Here is a 22,594-nt window from a genome sequence, read left to right as displayed (position 1 = left end):
CTTACAATTATTATCGAGTTGACATTCATTGGAGTGAAAATCTTTTATTTTGAGCGAATTTCATTAATTAAACATAATTTCTCCTAGAAATGCCTTCACTTGACCAAAAATATTTTGATAAAAGCAATTTTCCTTAACATGGTCTTGGATTGGCCTTCTTGAGTGAAAAACTTTCATTTTAAGTTAATTATGTATATCTCAAAATTTGGTAAAATTATATACTTTATTGTGTAATTTTGCATTGTATGCTTCTCTGATCTTACTCAGAATTAGAATTGTGCATGCAAAATTAAAAACTATCTCTTAATAGATTTTTCATTTCAAATTTAAATCTTGAGTTTTCAATTCAATACTAGCTTCCCTGATCTTATTGCGGATTGTTTTCTAAAGAGTTTCAATTCTAAGGTGAAAGAAAGAGCTAAAAGCACACCAACATTTATAAGAATCAATTTAGAAGAGTAACTAATGGTTACTGAAAATTTGCAGCAATGGATCATATGATTCTCAAAGAGGGTAGTCAAATTCCTTGAACAGAACCAAAGAAGACTTTCTGTTAAAGTGTTTCCAACAATGTACACTTGCAGACTTGATATGGTTTGTTATAACTTCATGTTATGACAAATTCACTTCATATTATAACCTTTCATAAAGCATTTTTCACTTTCTGTATTCCGAAGAACAAGACTGATATTGATGGAATGCCACATCGACTAGAGATTAGAGTCTTTCATGGTATATATAAGTGGGTGCAAACCTCAACCATGAGCCGGTTTTATGGGGTTGAGTTAGGCTTAAAGTCTACTTTGTAATATGGTATCAGAGTCATTTCGTGTCTATCCTAACAAGTGTTTGTGTTGGACCTATCATGCCATCCGCTATCGCACCACCATAATATATAGTCTCAGATATTTCCTTTGTCCTATTCTACAATACTTGTAAAATGTTCAATAAAATTGTCACATTGTAATAGATCCAGCTCCAAAAAAGTATGATCAACCAATACATATTTTTCAAAATGAATTTGCCAAACCAACCTCACCATGAAGGGAAAGTCACACACAAAACAAAAGATATGGCTTTCTCTTCATATACCCCACTCTCTTCCTCACATTGAAAAAAAGGTAGAACGTTCCAAAGCATGCAAATATTTTCCTCAAAAACAAGAGAACCTCATCTAAGGCTGAACCATGAAAAGAAAAGAAAAAGAAAGAAGGAGATAATTTTGTATGTGGAGAAACTCAGACAGTAGAAGGAGATTCATCTTCTGTAGTGCTGTTTTCATCCTCTTCTATCACAGTAAATATTTCTTTTGACAGCATAGGTACCAGAAGATCCTTATCAGGTGATGATGAACGTGGAGAGACTGATAACAGCCGTGAGGCATCTGCAGGGTAAACTTCAGAGACTTCTTCCATGCCCTCATTTATGTACACCACATCCTGCATAGTAAGCTGATGGTACTCCACAATTTCCCTTAAGAAACGATTCTCCCTTGAATATGTCTCATTCTCATTCGCCAAACGAGCCTTCTCAGCAAGAAGGGTCTCTAGTTGATACCTTATCTGACCACATCACAACACAACAACAAAGAGAGTTCATTTCTAGAAAGTGTTGAACAAGAGAAATGTCAAAATGATCAATACCATATCATCATCATCATCTTCACCGTTCTGTCCCTTTTCACTGCCCTCTCGATCCCGGAGTATTTTATTCTCTTCTTCAAGTTGAGCACATCTTGCTTTAGCAAAAACCAAATCTGCTTTAACGGATTTTAGCTCCCGAAGAAGTAGTTTTGCTTTGGCAGCTGTTGCCATCGCCACCTGCAAAGCAAAAGGAAATTATGATTCTCTTGTCACATTAAGAAACCAAAACTGCTATCACACGCTCAGTTTTATGCCCACAATCACAATCAGAAGCAGAAGTTAGACTTAGTTTCTTGCATCTACATTGAGTATAAGTACCTATTGGTAACAAGAGTCACTCTTATGCTAACTAAAAACTATTAACAACTGCAATATTATTATTATACAAGACACTGCATGCCTTCACTACATGAACTAGTGAGGGCAGTGTCACATGATTATGTAGTTGCCACCTTACGTCGCGTGATGCCTTGAGTTTTGATTCATGGCTAGATTGCTTGTCTTTCTGGGCAGCTTCTTGCAATGGATTTCTCAAATCTGAAGTTTGGTGTGTGTCCCCAGAGTTATTTGATTTTTTTCTGATTTGAGTTCTCAGGTCTGCTGTCTTACTCTCCATCATTGTTCGGCCTTCCTGAAGAAATTAGAGAATAATCATTGAATTGGAGAAAGTGACATAGTAAGCCAAGTAACACATTAGATACAAAATTCTACTTGTACTCCTACTTGGAATATGAATATCTGATGTGCCGTTGAAACATAGAATTCAGATAAACTCATCAACAACTGCTTTGTGTCTACTCTGTTGTTTGCATGCCATACTTTTTTACACTGTTATTAACGTTAGTTAAATCATTGGTTGTTAATAAGATGTCTAGATTGATAAGCAGACTTATAATATGTTACCAACCACTTATAATACACCTTGACATCTAATTACTGTGATGATTAACCAGGATGGAAACGATATGAAAATTTTGTGTCTGCACAAAGCATTTCTGAATTGTGATGATGGAAATGGCAATGTGTGCATCAGTGCATATATAGAGGGACTAGAATTGTGGTGAAAACCAATTGTAAAAGGAAAGTGTACATGATAAAGACCTTGTTTACCTCAAAAGCCTTCTCAAAAGTGTCACCTAGTTGATTGAGGGATGAAGTAATTTTGTCCAAGCCCTTCCGAAATTTAGGACTGTCCACTTTTCTATTAGTGTCGAGGGATTCATATACTGGCTTGAATTGTGAAGGAGAGTTCTAATCATGCCACAGAAAAAACACAACTTAGTTTTATGCTTCATGTAATTTTAGGCAGCAGAATAATATAATACATACTACAGGTCTCCCTGCATTCCATCACAATCACCTGAGTTGCAGGAGGAGCTGAAAAGGTATTAAAAGAGTGTGATTTCATTGTTTGGGCCATGGTGTCATGTTGTGGGATTGGCTTATCATCATCCAGAATTGATTTGGCTTTCTGCGCAATCACACCCCAGAAACCAGACTTGGAGTTGCTATTTCTATAAGCCTCAAAGCTCTGCATTCATTCATTCAAAAAAAATTAACTATATATGTGTGCTGAGATTGAAAGAAATTTTGATCATTCAATCAAAGTTTTATCACACTCTCACTTTACATATGCACACATATACGTGTGAACATATCAAGTGACGAGAGATAAGGTTGGTTAGAACTTGACCCTTTAATCTTGCTAGAGTGATTAAGATTAGATTGCCATAAAATCAATTCCAATTATCATTGTAAGATTGAATTGTTCTGATTCAATCTAATCTATCTATCAATCTAATCTATCAGTGTTTGTCTATCTATATACGAAATCAATAGTTTCAAAGATGGTAAATTGATGACAACTATTGATACATAAACAAAAAACTAGACGCATTGAGCATCCAATACCTTGGATCTTTGATGGTCGGACTCAGGGGTGGCGAATGCAAAGGAAAGAGAGGGTTGGTGACGAGAAGCAGAAGCTTTGGTGGCCTGAGTAGCGAGAGATGAGAAAGAAGAGGAAGGAGAGGGAGGTGAAAGGATTGGTGGAGAAGCATGGTCATGATCAGAATCCTTAGCACAATCCAATGATGATGGATCATGAAATTCTTCCTTGAAAGTAGAAGCCCTGGATATACCTTGCCTTCTCCTGTATGCCATGCTACAAGAACAACAACCTCAGAGATCACAAAAACCAGAACCAGGAGATTCAACTGCTATCTAACCAACTCTTCCAGTTTTTTTTTTTTCTTTGGAGGGAGGTTCATAAAATGAAATCTTAACCATATAATATATTAATATTAACAGTTGCTTCTGAATGACATATCATATAGACACATTGAGAGAGAGGAAAAATAAATGTTTTGCTTTTAACTGAAACGAACAGGTGTGTGGTGACCTTCAACATATCTCATCTACACACAGTAAATTATCAGTTACTGTTAATAGCCTCATAACAATATTTTTAATAATACAAAACTAAATAACATTCACTAAATTATACATCTTCTTAACCATTACATTTCAGTTATTGTTGTAAAGTAATATCATGGGTAAGAAGGGACGTGTAACCCCTTTAAAAAGTTGATTCATGATATAACATTTAACTAGTGAATTTTATGATTAACTTAATCTCATAAAACCGACCAATTCAATCTTATAAAACCGATTTATAAGATAAAGATTGCACCTATTTTATAGGATATGAAATGTTATAAGATAAGGATTGTCAATAATGTTTATAAAAGGTAACAGTAGATGGATGGTCAATTGAGTCTTTTGATTCTTCCTAAAAAAAGAAAAAAAACATGGTCATAATGATATTTTTGTTGAAGTACCAGCTCCACCTTCATAGGAAACTTTGTAGTAAAAAAGTGTAAGGTATGTATACTTTATATATATAGTATGACATGTTTTGTCAGTTTTATTAAATTTTGTATGTTTTGGTATTACAATGGTATGAAGTTCCAAGTCTAACCTTGGTTGACAAATCAAAGAAAAGGGAGGGGGATGCGCGTTTAATGACAACTCAACTCATAAGACAACCAGCGAAGCAAAGCCTACATGAAGCATAGAACGAATATGAATTGTCAATAAACCAGAACATTGCACAAATGTTTCTTCACAAAGTTCTTTTCAAGTGATGCTTATGGTGTTTTTTTATGTTATTCATACAAATAACATGGTTCAGATCAATCACAATATTTAAGGTATTATTCATTTTAAAACTCAGAATCTTATTAGGATATCTTAAAAGATGTATTAGTGAACTCATAAGTAATATGAGATTATTGTGCAGAACCAAAAATTTCTATCAGTGTATGCTTAACCAATAATGATAGAGAATAATCTCTAACATAATACCTAAATACCCCAAAAGTTTTCATGCATAACTAAAATCAAACACCAGATTTTCTGCTAAATAAAGTGTCATCTCATAACATTATTAGTAGTTGTGAAGAAGCTTTTCCATGTGGGAACTTTAGTGATGCCTTTCCCATTAAACGAAGCAATTGTGTGGCATATGCCAAGCATATAATTGTTTGGCTTTCTACATAGTTCAACTCTGACACCAGGTTTTGGTAGGCCACAATGTGTAAACATGTATGGAACTACATCATATTTGGTGACTTTTTAGAAAGTCTTCATATTTTAGTTTTAACACAAGAAGAAAAGGTTTGAAATGGCCAACTAATTGTGTAAGATCTATAGCCTAACATGTATGTATGTACATAGAACAATCTCAGCACATCTTGGGTTTTGCCACCCAAAGATTCTCTCAATCCATGTTTTATTAAAAGAAATATTTTGGAATCCATGGATGGAACCTTTCTTTGCCATTCACAACAAAGACTGCCAAATAAAGTATGGTTGGTTTTATGATATTATGGCTTATTATGTAGCATAGATACGGATACGGACACTGATACGACACGGATATGGACACGAAGATACATATAATCTCTAAAATGTAGGACACGGGAACACGAATCTATATATTATATAATTTTGAATTATATAAATTAAAAATAAATATTTATGTGCAAAAGTATGTTTCAGATTCTTTTGACTGGTTCAAAAGAATTTGTTTCTTATTTTTATAATCATAATAAAATTTATACAATAAATTTGAGTTTTTAAAAAATTATTGTATTTATACCTTTTAAAATTGTGTTAGAACTTTAAAAAATTCAACAAATATTTTTTTAATTGAACACTTCACCGATAAGTGTCCTACCAGTATCGTACGAGTGTCAACACCAATACGTGTATCCGACACATATACGCTCATTTAAGATAAGTGTTCATTACACAAATTTGCTGCCGATATTAGAAAGCCAAAATAATTGTAACCTAAACTGAATCAAGTCACTTTTGATTTATGGCTTAAATGACTTTAGATCACAAAAACATGTAGACTTATAAATTCAACTTATTTATAAAATAGTAATTATATTTTAAAAAATTAAAGTAATAATTTATCTTCTAAATTATTATGTCTAAAATTTAAATTTAATAATATCACCTAAATATTGTTTTTTATTTTTTTATTTAAATTTGTTTGATTTTTTTTAAAGTAGGTAAAAAAGATTCAGATATAAGAAGGCTTTTACTTCATGGACCCCATTTTTAAACCTGCTTCCCATAATTTTCAAAATGACTGTTTTACCTTTTTTTAAAGTGTCTTCTTGGAAAAAATTTCATAACATATTTTCTGAAATTCATGAAATACATTCTAGAAGACGTTTTTTTGAAACATGATAAGATTTTCAAAACAAGATTTTGGCAGAAAATTGTTAAGATTTCAAAACACATTAAATATATTTTGAAACAAACTTTCCAAAGCAAGATTTCTGAAACAATCTTTCCAAAAATGTATATAATATCTTTAAAAATGCGTTTTTAAAATGAGTTTTTTTGGAACAAGCTTTTCTATAACACATTTCATATATTTTAGAAAGAGTTTTCTCAAACAATATTTTTTTTCTCATCTTCTTTTAATTATAGCGTTTTCCTTCTATTTTTCTTCTTTTGCAATGACGATGGTGTAGCAGCGACGAGAGTGGGGTGTAGTGTAATGAAGGAGAAAAAAAATGGACAATTCATCATTTCATCCAATTTAATTAAATAATAATTAATTATTTTTTATTTTAAAATTAATTGATATTTAATAAATTTTCTTATATTACAAGAATAAATAGCCTTTTTTTTATCATAAATAAAATTTACAAGGAAACATAACTTCATATAGTTTACTTTTAGTGGAGTTTGGTTATATTTTTTTTTACGAAATTTAAACACTGAGTATTATGTAAGGAATTCAAATATACTTTTTCTTATACTAACACAATATTGGTTATGGTTAATAATATGAAAGTATATGATAATTGATCTCAATAAATAAATTTTTACCGAGTTGAAAAAAAATAACATGATAAAATAACAAATGGATTTAACAAAAAATATATATAGATAATGGTTATCTTTTCTAAGACATGTTATTAACTTTTAAGAAAATCTCAAAAAGGCTTTGTGCTAAAATAAAGAAAAAAAAAACTTTCAAATTAGTTGTTGTATATTGAAGTCTCTATCATTATAAAGATAATTGGTTTAAGATAGGTGATGATGGCTTATCGAATGGGACAAACCGACCAACATAGACATTATGGTTTTATTAGTATTTCTTTTCCTATGTTTTTAAATATTTTAGCATTCTATTTTCTATCTCAAAATAATCAACATTTAAATTTTTTAAAATCCAATTAATGCTCCTCTCTCTCAAATATACCCTGATTCAATATTTATTATTTATGCAAATATCAAAGATCAAGATATTTAATACGAATATTTTAGTCTAGATGTAATAATATTTTATTTCCATTAATATTTTTAATCTATATATATATTAAATAATTTTTTAATTATATTCTTTTTTTGTGCTAAACTCACTTAATAAGAAGTAAACTTTTTTTTTTATGTTGAATCTTAAAAAAATTCATTCAATACTAAAATTAAAAATTAAAAATTAAAAATTGTGTTGGTAACATATTAACATCTTTTTTTAAAGGCTAAATATTACCTCTCTATTTTGATTAATGCGTGATTTTGATTTCCTAACAACTTAATTATATTTCACTCCTCATATACTTTAGGATATATTTGGGAGTTGAGTTTTGATATATGTTTCTCAAAGGAATGTTTATTCCTTAATAATTTAATAAATTTAAAATAAAATAAATAAAATTACTCATTAGCATAAAGATATAACTATGATACATTTTTTTTATGTTATTAATCAATCATAAATTAATCCAAATGTGAATTTTTAAGTAATTATCATGGAAATAAACTATTTTACTATACCCGTAATATACAATTATATGATAATATAAAATATTTTACTGGTAGCATATTTTAATTTAATTCTTAACGTTAGTTACTTTCCATTCATTTTCCTTCAAAACCTAACTCCTCAACTTATTGTTACAATTAAGTTAATTCATTCCTTTGATTCTCTCTAAATCCATGTCTCCAAAGACAGTTGCAAAAACAAATGTCTTCTTAATGCTTAACTCTACAAAGGCAACTCTTAGAAACTCCATCAATAAATAATTTCAACCAAAGAGGAACTGTAGATAAGGTTTATCAAAACCACTGAAAAAAAAATATTGCACAGAATAATATACTTTTCACAAGTCATTAATCTTTTATACACATTCTTCAAAGTTTATATACATTGTTGAAAGTTTATAACATTTCTTTTATCATTAATACAAGATACTATTCATGAAAAATTGAGAAAAGAATTTGTGAAACTAAAAGAGAATAAAAACAAAAACAATCCCAACTAAAAGAGTGCACTACTTCTCTCTTACGCAAATTTCTCTTACACAAACTTGTAATAACAATTATTTTCTGAGAGAAAAACTTCGCAGTCTTTTCCACATGGACACCTAAATCTCATACTTAAACACGGTACAACCCACTCAACACTAATCGCTTCTTCAGAATCTCCTTCTCCCAAATCATCATAAAAAACATATGGATTAGACATAAAACATCAAATAACCTAAACCTTAAACCCTAAACGGTGAAACTATATATCCAAAAAATAATAACAAGTGACGACTTTAGAATTACATATATTGTTGAAATTAACTTCACTTTTAATATAAATATTTTTTTGTGTCAACTATGAAAAAATAATCTCAAATGTAATTTGTAAAAAAGTGATTCATGTAATAAATTATTATAAACACATATTTTTTCAGAAGAGAAAGTCCCTACACGATGATTATTTTTAAGGAAATGAAGAATTAATTTTTTTAATTATAACTTAAAACTTAGCTTAAACGTGTTATTATTATTTTTTATTAATTTTAAAACTCTCTCCTCTAAAGTTCATACAGATAAGTTTGTATAGTGTAGTTAGCAGTTTTAGAGAAAAAAGAGAGTATAAAATATAAAGTTATTAAATAAATAAGAAAGAAACAATTTTTAATCAGAAGGAATAATTGATAATTAATACATAAATATTTTTATTGTTAAGAGAAAGTAAGTGATAACTACTCTTACCGTGTGCAATTTTCACGCGTCAGAAAAACAGAAATAACAATAAGTAATTAAATTTACAGAACTAAATGCAATACAAAAAAGTTAGCACAACGAAAAGGGTGATTTACCAGAAACGACAGAGAAACGTCGTCGTATCGTGTGGTTCGGGGGCGTGTTGACGAGGCAGACAGAGTCGCCGGCTGAGAGGATTTGATAGAAAGAAAGGAAGAAAAAGGTTTCGTCTTTCACGACTCATTCTTCTTCCCTAATCGAAATCCAACAACTTCTTCACTCCAATTTTCGAATCCCTTTTCAAGTTTCTTCGCTGATCCCTCTCCCTGCTCGCGCTAACCTCGCACTCTCTCTCAGGTCATTTTTCTCTCACTTTCATCATTTTAACTCAATTTTTTCTATGCTCTATAATACCGTCAAAACTTCTTCCTTTTCACTTCCTCCGCATTGCTCCCGTTCTTCTCCACAATTTGCGTCTTCTGGGTATTACGTAATTGTAGCGGTTTAGTTGCGATTACTACAATGTATGATAATAATGTCTTATCATTGTGTTTTTTAATTGCTGATTTATCGTAATGTTTCGCATTGTGCTTTACCTTTTTCCTTAATTCACGCGCTTTCCCATTTCCACCTATTATGTGCATTTAGAGTTAGACATAGTATGAGATAGACCTAAATTTGAACTGGTTAGCATCGTTCTGCCACTGATTGTGAGAGCGGTTATAAACGTGATTTTGTGTGATCTTCATTTTCGGTGAAGATGAGTTTGAAGTGAAGTGAGTTATGATTGCCTGATTGAATACTTTTATTTTGAAAGTAAGTTTATTTTATAGTATTAAATTTTCAGCTTAGCACATAAATTGTTATGTATATTTTTTCCAGTTGTACTTAAACGAGAACAAAGTTGATTTTGAAGCATTGTAAGTGAACACGCCTATGTTTGCCAAAATCAGGTTTGTTCTGCGTAAAACCAGTGTCTGGGGAGCTGAAATGCTCCCCCATACTACAAGCAATTCCACGTGCCTACAATCACATTTGATACTTGATTGAGGCCCTGCTTCTGAGTGTCTTCTTTTTTAGCTTAACTTGCGTAATTTGATGAAGTTGGAGGTCTCGTTGGTCTGTTGGGTTGTGTCTTTCTTAGATGCAGATTGGTCCTAGTTCTAGGTATTGCTAATAAATTAATAAATCGTGTCTTGCTATCCTTAAGTTAGATGCCTTGTTATTGACATTTTAGTTTGTTTGATTGCCTGTTTGCTTATATATTATTGTCTTTGGTAATCTGGAATTTTATGGGGTTTCAGATGGCTGCGAATTCTGGGAACATCTCATTTGCATCGTCTCAATCTGGTTCACAGGTACATGGGGATACTGATTCAGTCCATGTTGCTGTGTGTTCTCTTTGTCAAAAGTCCCTATCACATGATAATGAGATGGCAAGCGATCTTGCTATCAATGGTGTGTGTGGCGATTGTAAATTCTTGTTACTTGAAGACTTTGGGAATCATACAGTTAGCCAAGGTTCACGAAGGAGGCTTAGAGGAAGATTCAGGCATAACAGTTCTGACTCCGTGGATAATTCATCACAGCAGATCCCTCATGTGGTTAGTACCGTGAGACAATATCAATCACCTGCCTCTGGGGAGGATGATCAACTTGTAGATGGTGACACCCCTGCTTGGTCAATGCAATATGCTAGTACACACACTACCCCGAGTGGGTCTAGAAGGTGGAGGCACGTTCTCTCTGACACTGACAGTGATGGTTTTGATAATTGGAATTCTTTTTATGGTGAAAATGAATCAAGTGTGAGTTTTAGACGATACAGGGTTCCCCATGGTGAGACTGATTCTTTGTCTCACAGTGCTTATGGAGGAGACTCAGATATTTCTATGGATACTCATAGTTTTGTAGGCACTGGAGTCTTTAATTTACCAGATGAGAGAGATGAGTTCGACAGTGACACCGACATTGATCCAATGCACGCTGGCCGTGGCCAGTGGTTTTCAGATGAAGATGATGAAGAAGAGGATGAAGATGGGGAGGAGGAGGAGGAGGAAGAAGAAGAAGAAGAAGATGATGATGATGATGAAGAGGAGGTGGAGGTGGATAGGGAATGGGAATTAGCTGAGGCTGAGGAAGCTGAAGCCACAGCCCGTCTTCAAATTTTTTTCACCTCAAGTCCAAGTGAGAGCAGGGATCACAATAATTGGGAACAGAGGTTTAATTCTACTGAATCTGAGGGAATGTTTAGCCAGATAATCAGGGATACTTGGCAAGCTTTAGAGGATGCTGATTTACCTCATGGAGCAAACTTTGGGGATTATCTTGATGCTAGACGTTTTGAAGATCTGCTTGAGCATCTTGCTGAGAATGACAGCTCAAGACGAGGAGCACCTCCTGCTGCTGTGTCTTTCATGAAAAATCTGCCACGTATAGTCATTGGCAAGGAACATGAGAAGCATGGTGAACTAGTTTGTGCCATTTGCAAGGATGTCTTGGCACCTGGCACTGAAGTAAATCAACTTCCCTGCTCTCACCTCTATCACATTGATTGCATTTTGCCATGGTTGAGTGCACGAAATTCGTGCCCTCTTTGTCGTTATGAGCTTCCAACTGATGATAAGGATTATGAAGAGGGAAAGCAGAACATTGATGGTAGAAATGTGATCCATGAGAGGCAGCAAATAAATGTTATGGATGATAGTTCCTCTGATGTTTCTGATGGAGATGAGGTGAATGAAGAGAATGGTAATAGTCAAGATAGTCAAGATGAAATACAGCAGAGGGATGTAAGCACAGGTTCTACCGCAATTTCTTCTACAACAAGTGGTAGAGGAAGATGGTTTTTTCTTGCTGCAGCTCCAATTGTTAGTTTAGTGGGCATTGTTCTTGTATTGTGGTTAGGCAATAACTCTGAAATTGAGGGAAACAGACATCTGGGCAGTCATTACTTATCCGGGCAAAATCAACATGCCGTCCATGCTTATTCTGCTCCAAACCAGAGGGAGAGTAGAAGCAGAAGATGGTGGTGCCCATTTTAAGTGCTTCTTGAATTCTTTTTCAATAATGCCTCATGATGGCCACTTGGGATGAAATTTTTAACTGACTCATGGCGTGCCTTGTGTCCTCACTAATTCAAGAAGACGTGTACAGATTTTAGTTTGTAATACCTTATCTGTTTTCTGACTCTTGTTTCCTTTCTTTCCTTGTTTGTGCTTCAAGGACCCAATGTCTGAATATTTGGTGATCTTTCGTTGATGTTTTAGTGTGTTGGACCTATATCAGTCATTCAATTGACTGAAATTTCTTAGCTTGGAAAGCACCATTATCACTACTATTGTTGTAAGCTTCTTGATTGCAAATTTTCCCAACTATTGAGTCCACATTTCCATAATTAATACACACAACTCCCTGTAAATTGAATTTTGCATGGGGCGTTTGGATTACAATACTGCGTCTCTTTGCATTTGTTGCTGTCGATTTACACATTTGATATTGCCACGGCTCAGGCTAACACCCTCTTTATTAAGGATTTCTTCCATTGCACACCAGATTGAACTTTCTTTTAGATTTGCAGTAACAAATACATAATCAACTTTCTTTGGAAAACGTTTCAAACTGCATGGAACGCCGAGATGTAGCAACATGATCAAGAAATGATGTTTCCAGGTGCACACAAATTAAGTCCATTTATTGAACCCTTATCCTCGAGTTTTAAACTTTTTGGTCTGATCATTTAAATAATCAAGTCTAATTTCAAGTTTGAATTTATTTATTAAATTAAACAAATGACTTCAAATGAGTAATCAACCAATCAACTTATAATAGTTTATGGATAACTTGATTTATCTATACATCTATTTTCTGATATCTATAACCATGTATAATAGGAATTGTCATTCTACACTTTTTTTTTTTCAAAATTAATCCTTAGCATAACATTTCCTCCACATTTCATATATCTAACAAATAGAGAAAATAAATTAAAATATATTTGAAAAAAATTTATTTATTTTTTAATTTTAATATTTAATAATAATTCAAATTATTTCTTCAAATTTTTTAAAAAAATCGATGCAAATTGTTATAAACTCAATATATTTTAGATGTGTTTTACCATTTAAGGTGAAGTGAAATAACATACATTTACATTTTTCTACACATTAAAAGTAGAAGGATTTTTTTTTGTCGAATTGAGTAAAGTCATAAGTTTGGAAAAGCTTTTTCACAAGCATTTTCAGGAAAGAAAAAAAAAACAGTTTTTCGATAAACTAAAACTAGTATGTATAAGTCGATTTATAAAAGCTATTTCGTTTTAGTTTGTGCAACTATACATAAGCTAATTTTATTTTTTAAAAATGTTTTGATTTTTTTCTATTACTTTTCTCTTAAAAATTATATAGAAAAATTTCTTCTGTTCAAGCTCATGGGTTACTCTTCCTGCACCTCCATACCTTCTTGTGCCACCCCCATAAGTTTTTTGTATTCCGAAAATACCCTTTTTTAATATTCCGAATTACATAATCCGAAAGACTTCTTTTAGATTCAGAATTAACTTCCGGATTATGTAATCCAGAAACCTTTTGCGAATAGCTTCTGGATTACACAATTCGAAAGTCTTTTCTATACATAAGATTAACTTTCAGATTATGTAATTCAGAAATTTTTTTTATGTGTGATTAACTTTCATATTACATAATCTATAAGTCTTTTCTAAATATGAGATTGACTTTCGAATTATGTAATCCGAAATATATTCAAATTAAGTAATCCGGAATATATCTGAATTACATACTTATGGGAATGACACAAAAAAAGATAAAACGATATTTTCACATTTAGTATTTAGTATGGAAACGGTGCAGTATGGAAGTGTAGGAAGAAAGAGTCAGCTCATGAAGTCATGCTCACGAACAATATGACATGCATAAGTATTATTCAATGGTGGACCATCATTAGTGGTATGTGAACAAGCACACCTACCAGTTATGAGAGGTAAATACGGCACAGTGGCTGTCTGCTACAGTATCAGAATAGTTTCTGAAATTGAAAAATAATTGCATAATAGTTCTGCATCAAAGACTGATACCCATGTGACTAATATCTGCTAAAGCTCCCACATGTTTTCAAATAAAACAGTGAAAAAAGTATCATCATAACTCTTCTAATCTAGATACTGGTTTATATGTAAAAGTTATCCATGTACAAATGGAAAGAGTTTATTAATTATTCTTAAACTCAAGTAACGCCAGCCGAAAAAATAAACACCCAAACATTTTTTTCTGGCGACCAGTTATGACAAAAAACTATTTTCTTTTTCTGCAACGACAATTTTTGTCCTTTCTGTGCTTTTAATAACTGGAAAACAAATTGAGTGACAACGGTGTGTCCGGTGTGCCCTCTGTTCAGACATGTGGCATGTGAAGATAATTATTGGTGATTCGTCTCGTCTCGATCATTCTAATAATTCATTGAAAAAAAACATTCCTGGGTATTGCTGCATAATTGCTGCATAATGGGTTCTCCAAATCATTTTGGAATAGCTAAAATAAATGACCAATGATCTAAAATAAATGATCAAACTTTGAAGTGTTGTCCAGTTTTAACAATAATCAGTAAACGTGAGGCATGCTCATCTTGATCATTATATATAAATGTTGATGTTTCTCCACTAATATAAACATCAAATACACTAAATGAATAGGACTAAAATACAAAATCATGAAACTATGAAGGCTCTCTACATTCTCAGAAAAGTATATAAAGAAATAGAATAATCCATACTGCCATAGAGAATATAGCAAAGATATGAACCCAAAACAGTACAGCTGCTGCATCCCTTCCACATCCTCTTAAACTAGCAACAGCTCCTGTGAGGAAGTAAAATATTGGTGTAAAAATCAACAGAAAAATACTTAAAAGTACAACTTAACATTTTTTATTTTATTTGTTAAACTAGTATATATAAAAAATCTTGTTTACAAAGGACAAAAATCCTTGAAACAGCTAAAAAGCCAAAAGCAGTAACTACTTCTGACCTTTCCTAGCCACTCTGCCAACCCAAAGAAGAACATGTGTTGTGCTAGTTATGTACGTGCTAGCTATCAAACGTGTATAATAAATAGTTTGTACTTCTAACTCCTAGAAAATTTTAGATAAGTCTCTACCAGAAAGGATTAGGGTAGATTTGTGTGCTATACCTGCAAGTACAGAGGTTGGCATTGAATGCTGAAGGAGCAGGACAAACCGAAACATCTTATCGTCAGGGGGAAGAAAACCAAATTTGTCAGCCAACATGACAATCCCAAGTCCAACAGGAGGCACTAAAACTAACCGGGCAAAAATAATAGCAGCAGTTGTACGAAAACCAAGTTTTGAACTTCCAGGTCCTGCAGCCAAGACATTTAGATGCTTCAGTCAAAAGGTCACTTGAGTCTTATAAACATGTCAAGAGACAGTTATCAATATAATGAGAACATCATGACATAAATTTACCATCAATAAGGTTGCCTCCCAGAGCCAACAGAATGCAAGGAATCATGGCCTCCCTGATCACCAAAGGAACTATTAGAATGTGTCCACTATAATAGCATCATCATAAGGACTCCTAAATGACTTCTGTCTCGAAAAATAATAAGATGGACTTAGTCCCATAACACAATTTTGAAGTTTATTGGATTTGACTTGTAACTAAGGTTGCAATGTTTATAATATTTTGTTGAGAGAGAAAGGAGGAAGACAGGATGTCCTCTTCTATAACAATAGATGAGCAGAAATAAATATTGACTTGAAATACTTGGGTGAAAATAAGAGCTACTACAGACAGGACTGCTCTTCCTTATTTCTGATAGTAAATGTTTTACTATGTTGTTGCTCTGTTTTCTCAAAGAAAATGACTCAGCTGCCAATCACATCAAAACTTTAAACCAAGGACTTGAACCGTCTATGTTGACAGAAAATGCAGACAGTGATTAACTATCCTTTAAAAATATTATCCACGGCCAAAAACAAAATCAAGATGGTTGTAGGTAAAAAATGGCACGGTGTTCAATAATAATGTGGATACTTGTATTAAAAGTAAATAAACTAAATTTCACAGCACACTCTACATGAACATAAAACATCCATTTTATTAATTAAATGGGCATACCCAAGAATCATGCAGCTGTCTGTGAAGAAGAACAGTGGAGCATCAGGTGTAAAGATTAGTTGCTTGAAAAATGGGACTGCCCCAAGTGTCATGGCAAGGATCTGCAAAACATAAGCAAAACTTCAATCAAAATCAATTCCATTAGTATGCCAACATGATACTGGCCTATTTACCAGAATACCAGTAAACTAGTTCACAAACATCTACTTTAACAAGTGACTTGTGAAGTATTTACTCTGCAAATTTGATTATTACGAAAGTAGGCAAAACCTTCAGGAAATCAAGATTTTTAGTGTATAGATGTGTTTCTGTAATTAATGTACCAGATTTTGCAGAAAACACATCATACATAAATTACATAATCCTATCACGACAAATAAGTCAGCTACAACCTCCATACACATGTTGACTCAAAATGAAGAGGGGTTGAGGAGTGTCAGATTTCAACTCAAAACCAATTAATTGACATTATGCAAAGTGGCCCAACCAATATATAAGTTACACACAAAGATTTGAGGGAGGCGATATGAGACTTTCTACAAGGAGAACCCAGAATACAAAGTCAAAAAAGATAAACCAAATATGATAAGGTCAATAAAGAAAAAACTTACTGAAGCAATGATAGGGGGTTGAAGAACTTGCTTAAGCTTCAACTTCTCATATACGAACGCCAATAGGCCTTTAATCTGCACCAACAAACATATGTTAACCTCATATCAAGGTAAGGATTAAGATATAGAGTAAAACAGGCACCCAATAGGAATTTGAGTGCATAAATATATAAATTAAACCATCACAACACAATAATTCAGAGGCCAAATAGTGAAATTTTAGAAGTCGAACCTGAAGGATATAAGAAAATTTCAAATCAAAATGCATGTCCAGACAAATTATTAAGCAAATACCATAGAACAATATAAACACTATTTTTTACACAAAATAGTCACGATGTACTACAGTACAGAATGGTACAAATGTCATCATTGCATGACACAATAGTCAAGTGTCATCAACAAAAATGTGAAAAGAAGGGGTAAGTGCTGACTTAGATCATAGGTAAATATACTTGAGAAAATCATATCATCAGTATGTACATGGTTGTGACCTTGAAACACAGAAACTACTTTCCTCTCAGAAAAAAAAATAATTCAATCTCACCTCCCACTTCTTTGATGTATTTTGAGATGTTGAACTGACCCCGTCCTCCCTAACAAGCAACGGAATCTGTTCAGGTGTAGCATCGCCCATTGGAGTGCTCTTCAAGGGAACACTTTCATTATCAATATCAAATGTGCCTTCTGGAGGAGGAGCTAACATATTAAATACATATGTATATAGGATGATAGCACCGACCTAGAACAAATGAGAATAATACCTCCCTGTTAGTACTAGGTTTATATCAACATTATTAAACATAATGAAAATTGATTAAAAAGTAAATCAATTACAAGTGAATGAACAAGACATCAAGAACCAGGACAAGTTGCAGTAGTCAGCAAGACATCGATAACCTACCCACTGGCCAAATGATATATAGGCAGTTCCATCTTTGCTACATTGTTCTGAGTCACCAAAGGGATTGGATTGGTCTCGACATAAAGCAGAAATCAGGACAAGTGGAACATTTCCAATATTCCCTGTGAAATAATATGCAATGTCAGGACTTCGAGAAAAGGCAAAACCAGCACATGGATTCAAACAACTCCTTCACTAAAGATGAAGGTGTCCATGACCAAGTCCAAGACTCAAACAAGATTCCAAACAGGGTCCTACTCATAATTGACTTACCAATTCCAATTTGTATAATTGTAAACTTGAAGTAAGGGTACGGAGGACGGATGATGGTAGCAACAACAAAACCAATGATTGAGCCTGCTACAGAACCCAGAACAACATTCACAGGAATAAACCACCTGCATATAATTAAAGATTAATAATTTGGTGTGGGTGTGTACAAAATAATAGAAAAGGGAAAATAAAAGTGAAGGGATTTGGGTACTATTTACCACAGCTTACCAATCAAGCATCTTCTGCAAGGTCACAGCTTGTCCCAATTGGGAGAATATCAAACAAGGTAGCAATAGTGTAAACACCAGCTGCAAGAACCAAAAAGAGGGTGTGTGAGAATTTGAGGTGGCATCACATGGTACATGCATCACACATACATACCCCATTCAAAAGCTTTCTTCCAGAAGCATGCAAAATGTCAACATACTTGGAAGCCATAAGGAGTCCCAAGGCACACATGGTGAACACTTTAACTATGGGCATCACAGCAATTTCTATTGACCCCAACACAGATTCTCCTCCAGCAGCCGTATTCTGCTGGGCCAACAAAAGCCTCTCCACCGCTGCCATAGCTACTTTTGACCAGCAATTTCAATCTGAAACTGTTCTGAAAAAACAAGAACAGAGCCCCTGAATTGAATAACGTAACATTTAAAAATGCAATAAAAACGAAATTCATTGACAAAAAAACATAAAAAAAGAAACTTTCAAATCTATAAGTTTACCACATGCAATTGGCAAAGAAATATAGAAGATCTTGATCATGGGCTGTTTAAAGAAATAGGTAGACGGTATGGGTCAGTGGTGTATGTGTCCAGCTACAGCACGTGAATATGAATATGAATATGATTCTGTTCACTTTTAATTTTGGGTTTTTCTCTCTCTCTCTCTCTCTCTGTCTCTCTCTCTCACACCCAGACATAAACAAACAACACACTCTAAATCAAATTTCAAGTGAAAAATATATATCTATCTTTAAGGAACAAACCACAATAAATAAAATAAAATAATAAATACTGTTGGTTGTCTCAGATTATTTTTGGAATATTGTTTCATCCTATTATTTTTTTAAATAATGAAACAAATTTTCTTTTATTAAGATTGAAAAATTGAAAAGTAAATTAATTTAGAAAAAAAAAATTCACCATATGTATTCGTCGACTTTATTCAACTATAGGTAATAATCAAAATGTTTTTTAAATAAATAAAAAATAATAAATGAAAATAAATTATAATTTTTAGTAAAAAAATTTACAAAAACTTAAACCAAAGAAAACATTTTACTCTTTTTATTTTGTGAGAATTCTTTTTTATGAGTCCTTCAAAAAATATTTTCTTTTTTACATTTTGTTGTTAAAATATAACATTTTTTTTTTATATTCCTATCATCATTATGGTCCAAGAAAGAGGAATAAATATAAAGTGAGTGGTTTAACTGTGGTTCTTCACGCAATTTGGTTGAGTTTTGATGAAATTGATTTGCAGTTGAGTAGGAAAATGAGAGGTCACATGTTCACCTACTTTAAGTCAATTTCACAACCAAAATTCAAAACATATATAATTTTACATTATTGGAAACAATAATTTATATAAGTGTATTATTTACCATAAACATTATAAAGAATTATGTCAAGATAAAAATTATAAAGTGTCAAGAAGTTCTAGATTCCTTTTTGAATATGATATGATGTTGATATGGTTTATTTATTATTAAAATTAATTACTTATATGAGATTAATAGAAAACTTATGCTCATAAGTACTCTTTAACTTATATAATTAAACTGTTTTTTTTCCTAATAGAGTTGGATAAGAAGTTTTTGGAAGATAATTTTTTTTTTTTGAAAATTTACATTTTTGTTGTGATATACTATTATGTTTATGTAAGAACTTTTAAAATAAATTGAAATTCTTAAAATTTTATAAGAATAATTTGATTATTTAAAAATAAAATTATCAATTTATAGAAAAAAAATATGAATTTTATAATTTTTATAGTTTTTTTAGATGAAAATACTAAAACATTTTTTTTCACCTGATTTTGTAAACATTTCTTTTATACTTAGTTAATTTTGATTATTTTTTAATCAATGTTCATAAACTAGTGTTATTTTCCAATTAATTTAGTCTAGGATTTCATTGTCTAAAAAAAAAAAAAACAGCTCACAAATTTTTTTATTAACATCAACAACAACAGTTATTATTAACATTGACCAAAGTTTTTTTTTTTGTCCATATTAGTCTAAGTTATTTTTTAAAGTCTTATCCAGAATTGACATAACTTTAATAATATTAATTTTTTTTTTAAGAAGTGTAAGTTAGTTCACAGTTAACATTAAGAGAAGTTGATTTGATTGACATTATTGATTAATATTAATCAAGTTTCCTTAGTCAATGTGGTTAAATACCACTTTATTATAATTTAGTTTAACATATGTCGACAAGTTTTTTTTATATATTTTTTAATTATTTTTGGATTAATATCTGCATCAATTGCTCTTTGACCAGTTTTAATAGTCCAAAGTTGTTTAAAAAAATCTCATGTTAAATGAGAAAACTTTTACTGTACCCCAAATGAGATTGTTTTGATCAATGTCAATTGGGAAGATTTTTTCTTAGTTGAGATTAATTGAAAAATCAATTGAAAAAATCCTAATGACATAAACAAATTAATTTTTATCCATATTAGTTTAAATAATTAGGATGAATATTGGTTAAAAAAAACTTCGATAAATATCAATTGAAAAAAATTCCAAGGTAGAAATGTTTTGTTGAACATTCATAAAAAATTAACATCTAACAACATGAACTAAATAACATTACTAAGTAGTATTTTTTAATACTTAAATATGTTTAATGTTACAATAAGAGGTGATAATATAGAAATACTTTATGAATATGGAAATAAATCTATTTAATGAATTTAAAATGTTTAAATTGATATAAAAGATTTTTTTAAAAAAAATATAAAATAAAAACAGTAAAAGTTTTGTAACTTTAAATATTATAAAATTTTCTATTCAGATACGTATTCAATTTCTCTACATCTTGCCGATAAAGAAAAAAAAAATAGTTCTCTAAATCTTTAAAAGAAACAACTCATAATCTTTTTAACTTACTGCTTAAGTTTTCTATATCAGTAAAAGAAACTACTCACAATTTTTTTAACTCACTTTTAACTGATCTTATATTATCATATTAGAAAAGAGAACTAATATTAGTGTGTTAGTATATGTTAAATATATAATATAAATATTTATTTCATATAATTAAAATTTATAATAAATAAGTACTTTTTATTCTATAAAAAAATATAATGTTTTTAAATTTAGCTCTTTAATAAGGTGTGACTCATCATCGATATATATATATATATATATATATATATATATATATATATATATATATATATATATATATATATATATATAAAGTTTCCTTGTCACAGATATATTAGATTGTTGTAACTAAATAATGTCTTAAATATAATATTAAAAAAAATCAGTTGAAGGTCCTTATTTTTATTTATCAAATTATATTATATCATATACATTAGAATAATATTACAGATAATAAAATTATATCATATCATTATAATCTAATGATATTAAAAATAACTGAGTTGTTGAATCTTATTTTATTATTATTATGATGATTTATTTGATTTGGTTAATAATAACTTATCCAAGTTACAAATTTAATCTGAATATATTAAATGTGGATATGTATAACTTTAAATATTAAATCATATTATAACTAAATTTTGTAATAAATATTTTTTTAAGATTATGTTTTGGATTAATAAATTATTTATATTATTACACAAAAAAGTTAGTTTTGACTGTTTGGTATTTTATTTTTAAAATGTTAAATTTGGATTAAGAAGTAAAGGTGAAAAGATTGATAGAAAGAGATAGATGTTTAAAAAAATTGTGTAACTTTTAAAATAGCTTTGGTAGAAGAAAATCTCTTAGAACCTTATCATTCAAGATATTTATTCTAACAAATATACAGAAGATAATAATTTTGTGAAAAAAAAATTGAAATCTAATTTTGAAATAAAGATGAAAAATGATATATTAAAAAAATAAAGACTTGGAAAAAAATCTTGAAAGCATTTTAATGAAAAAAACAATTTTAGGGTTCACATTCTATTAACTTCTAAAAGCAATTTTATTTAGTATGATATAACAATTTGATCACAATCTTTGGCTTCTTTAGAGGGTTAGCAACCCTTTCGGAAAAGGAAAAAAAATCAAGCATTTACTCTATGTTGACCTGAAAAAAGAAAAAAGAAAATGAAAGAAAACTTTAAAAAAAAGAAAAAGAGATAAATAAACTGAAAAATATTATTGAAAGAGAAAGGGTCATAAAAGTTATAAAAAGTTATTATTTCAAAAATTAATAAATAAAATAAAATAATTATATAATTAAAAAAGTAT

The 22,594-nt window shown here is 31.0% G+C and overlaps 3 protein-coding genes across 6 annotated transcripts; 1 reads left to right on the top strand and 2 right to left on the bottom strand.

Annotated features, from left to right (window-relative positions):
- Positions 1-933: 933 nt before the first annotated feature.
- On the bottom strand, positions 934-3,973 carry LOC137824285 (uncharacterized). Its single transcript, XM_068629859.1, has 6 exons — positions 3,555-3,973; positions 3,004-3,174; positions 2,754-2,894; positions 2,101-2,274; positions 1,644-1,820; positions 934-1,562 (listed from the first exon to the last, which is right to left on the bottom strand). The coding sequence occupies exons 1-6, from the start codon at positions 3,804-3,806 to the stop codon at positions 1,239-1,241; spliced, it is 1,239 nt and encodes a 412-aa protein (XP_068485960.1). The 5' UTR covers positions 3,807-3,973; the 3' UTR covers positions 934-1,238.
- A 5,303-nt stretch (positions 3,974-9,276) lies between these two features.
- On the top strand, positions 9,277-12,549 carry LOC137824283 (uncharacterized). Of its 2 annotated transcripts, none has more exons than XM_068629857.1 (2): positions 9,277-9,569; positions 10,517-12,549. In XM_068629857.1, the coding sequence occupies exon 2, from the start codon at positions 10,517-10,519 to the stop codon at positions 12,254-12,256; it is 1,740 nt and encodes a 579-aa protein (XP_068485958.1). In that variant the 5' UTR covers positions 9,277-9,569; the 3' UTR covers positions 12,257-12,549. The 2 variants fall into 2 exon arrangements, with proteins under 2 accessions (XP_068485958.1, XP_068485959.1); XM_068629858.1 differs by having other exon boundaries at positions 9,291-9,569; positions 10,571-12,549.
- Positions 12,550-14,815: 2,266 nt separating this feature from the next.
- LOC137825621 (protein PIN-LIKES 6) lies at positions 14,816-19,137 on the bottom strand. 3 transcript variants are annotated; one of them, XM_068631333.1, is made up of 11 exons: positions 18,879-19,137; positions 18,535-18,760; positions 18,382-18,461; positions 18,154-18,278; positions 17,881-18,002; positions 17,524-17,718; positions 16,977-17,051; positions 16,366-16,466; positions 15,711-15,763; positions 15,416-15,604; positions 14,816-15,085 (listed from the first exon to the last, which is right to left on the bottom strand). In XM_068631333.1, the coding sequence occupies exons 2-11, from the start codon at positions 18,721-18,723 to the stop codon at positions 14,964-14,966; spliced, it is 1,251 nt and encodes a 416-aa protein (XP_068487434.1). In that variant the 5' UTR covers positions 18,724-18,760; positions 18,879-19,137; the 3' UTR covers positions 14,816-14,963. The 3 variants fall into 3 exon arrangements, with proteins under 3 accessions (XP_068487434.1, XP_068487435.1, XP_068487436.1); XM_068631334.1 differs by having other exon boundaries at positions 18,535-18,783; positions 18,879-19,098; XM_068631335.1 differs by having other exon boundaries at positions 18,535-18,755; positions 18,879-19,098.
- Between the last annotated feature and the right edge of the window lie 3,457 nt (positions 19,138-22,594).

The sequence above is a fragment of the Phaseolus vulgaris genome, chromosome 8, assembly GCF_000499845.2.
Source record: "Phaseolus vulgaris cultivar G19833 chromosome 8, P. vulgaris v2.0, whole genome shotgun sequence".
Classification (NCBI taxonomy): Eukaryota; Viridiplantae; Streptophyta; class Magnoliopsida; order Fabales; family Fabaceae; genus Phaseolus; species Phaseolus vulgaris.
Note: the sequence above shows the minus strand (reverse complement) of the source record. Positions and strands in the feature narration are given on the sequence as shown.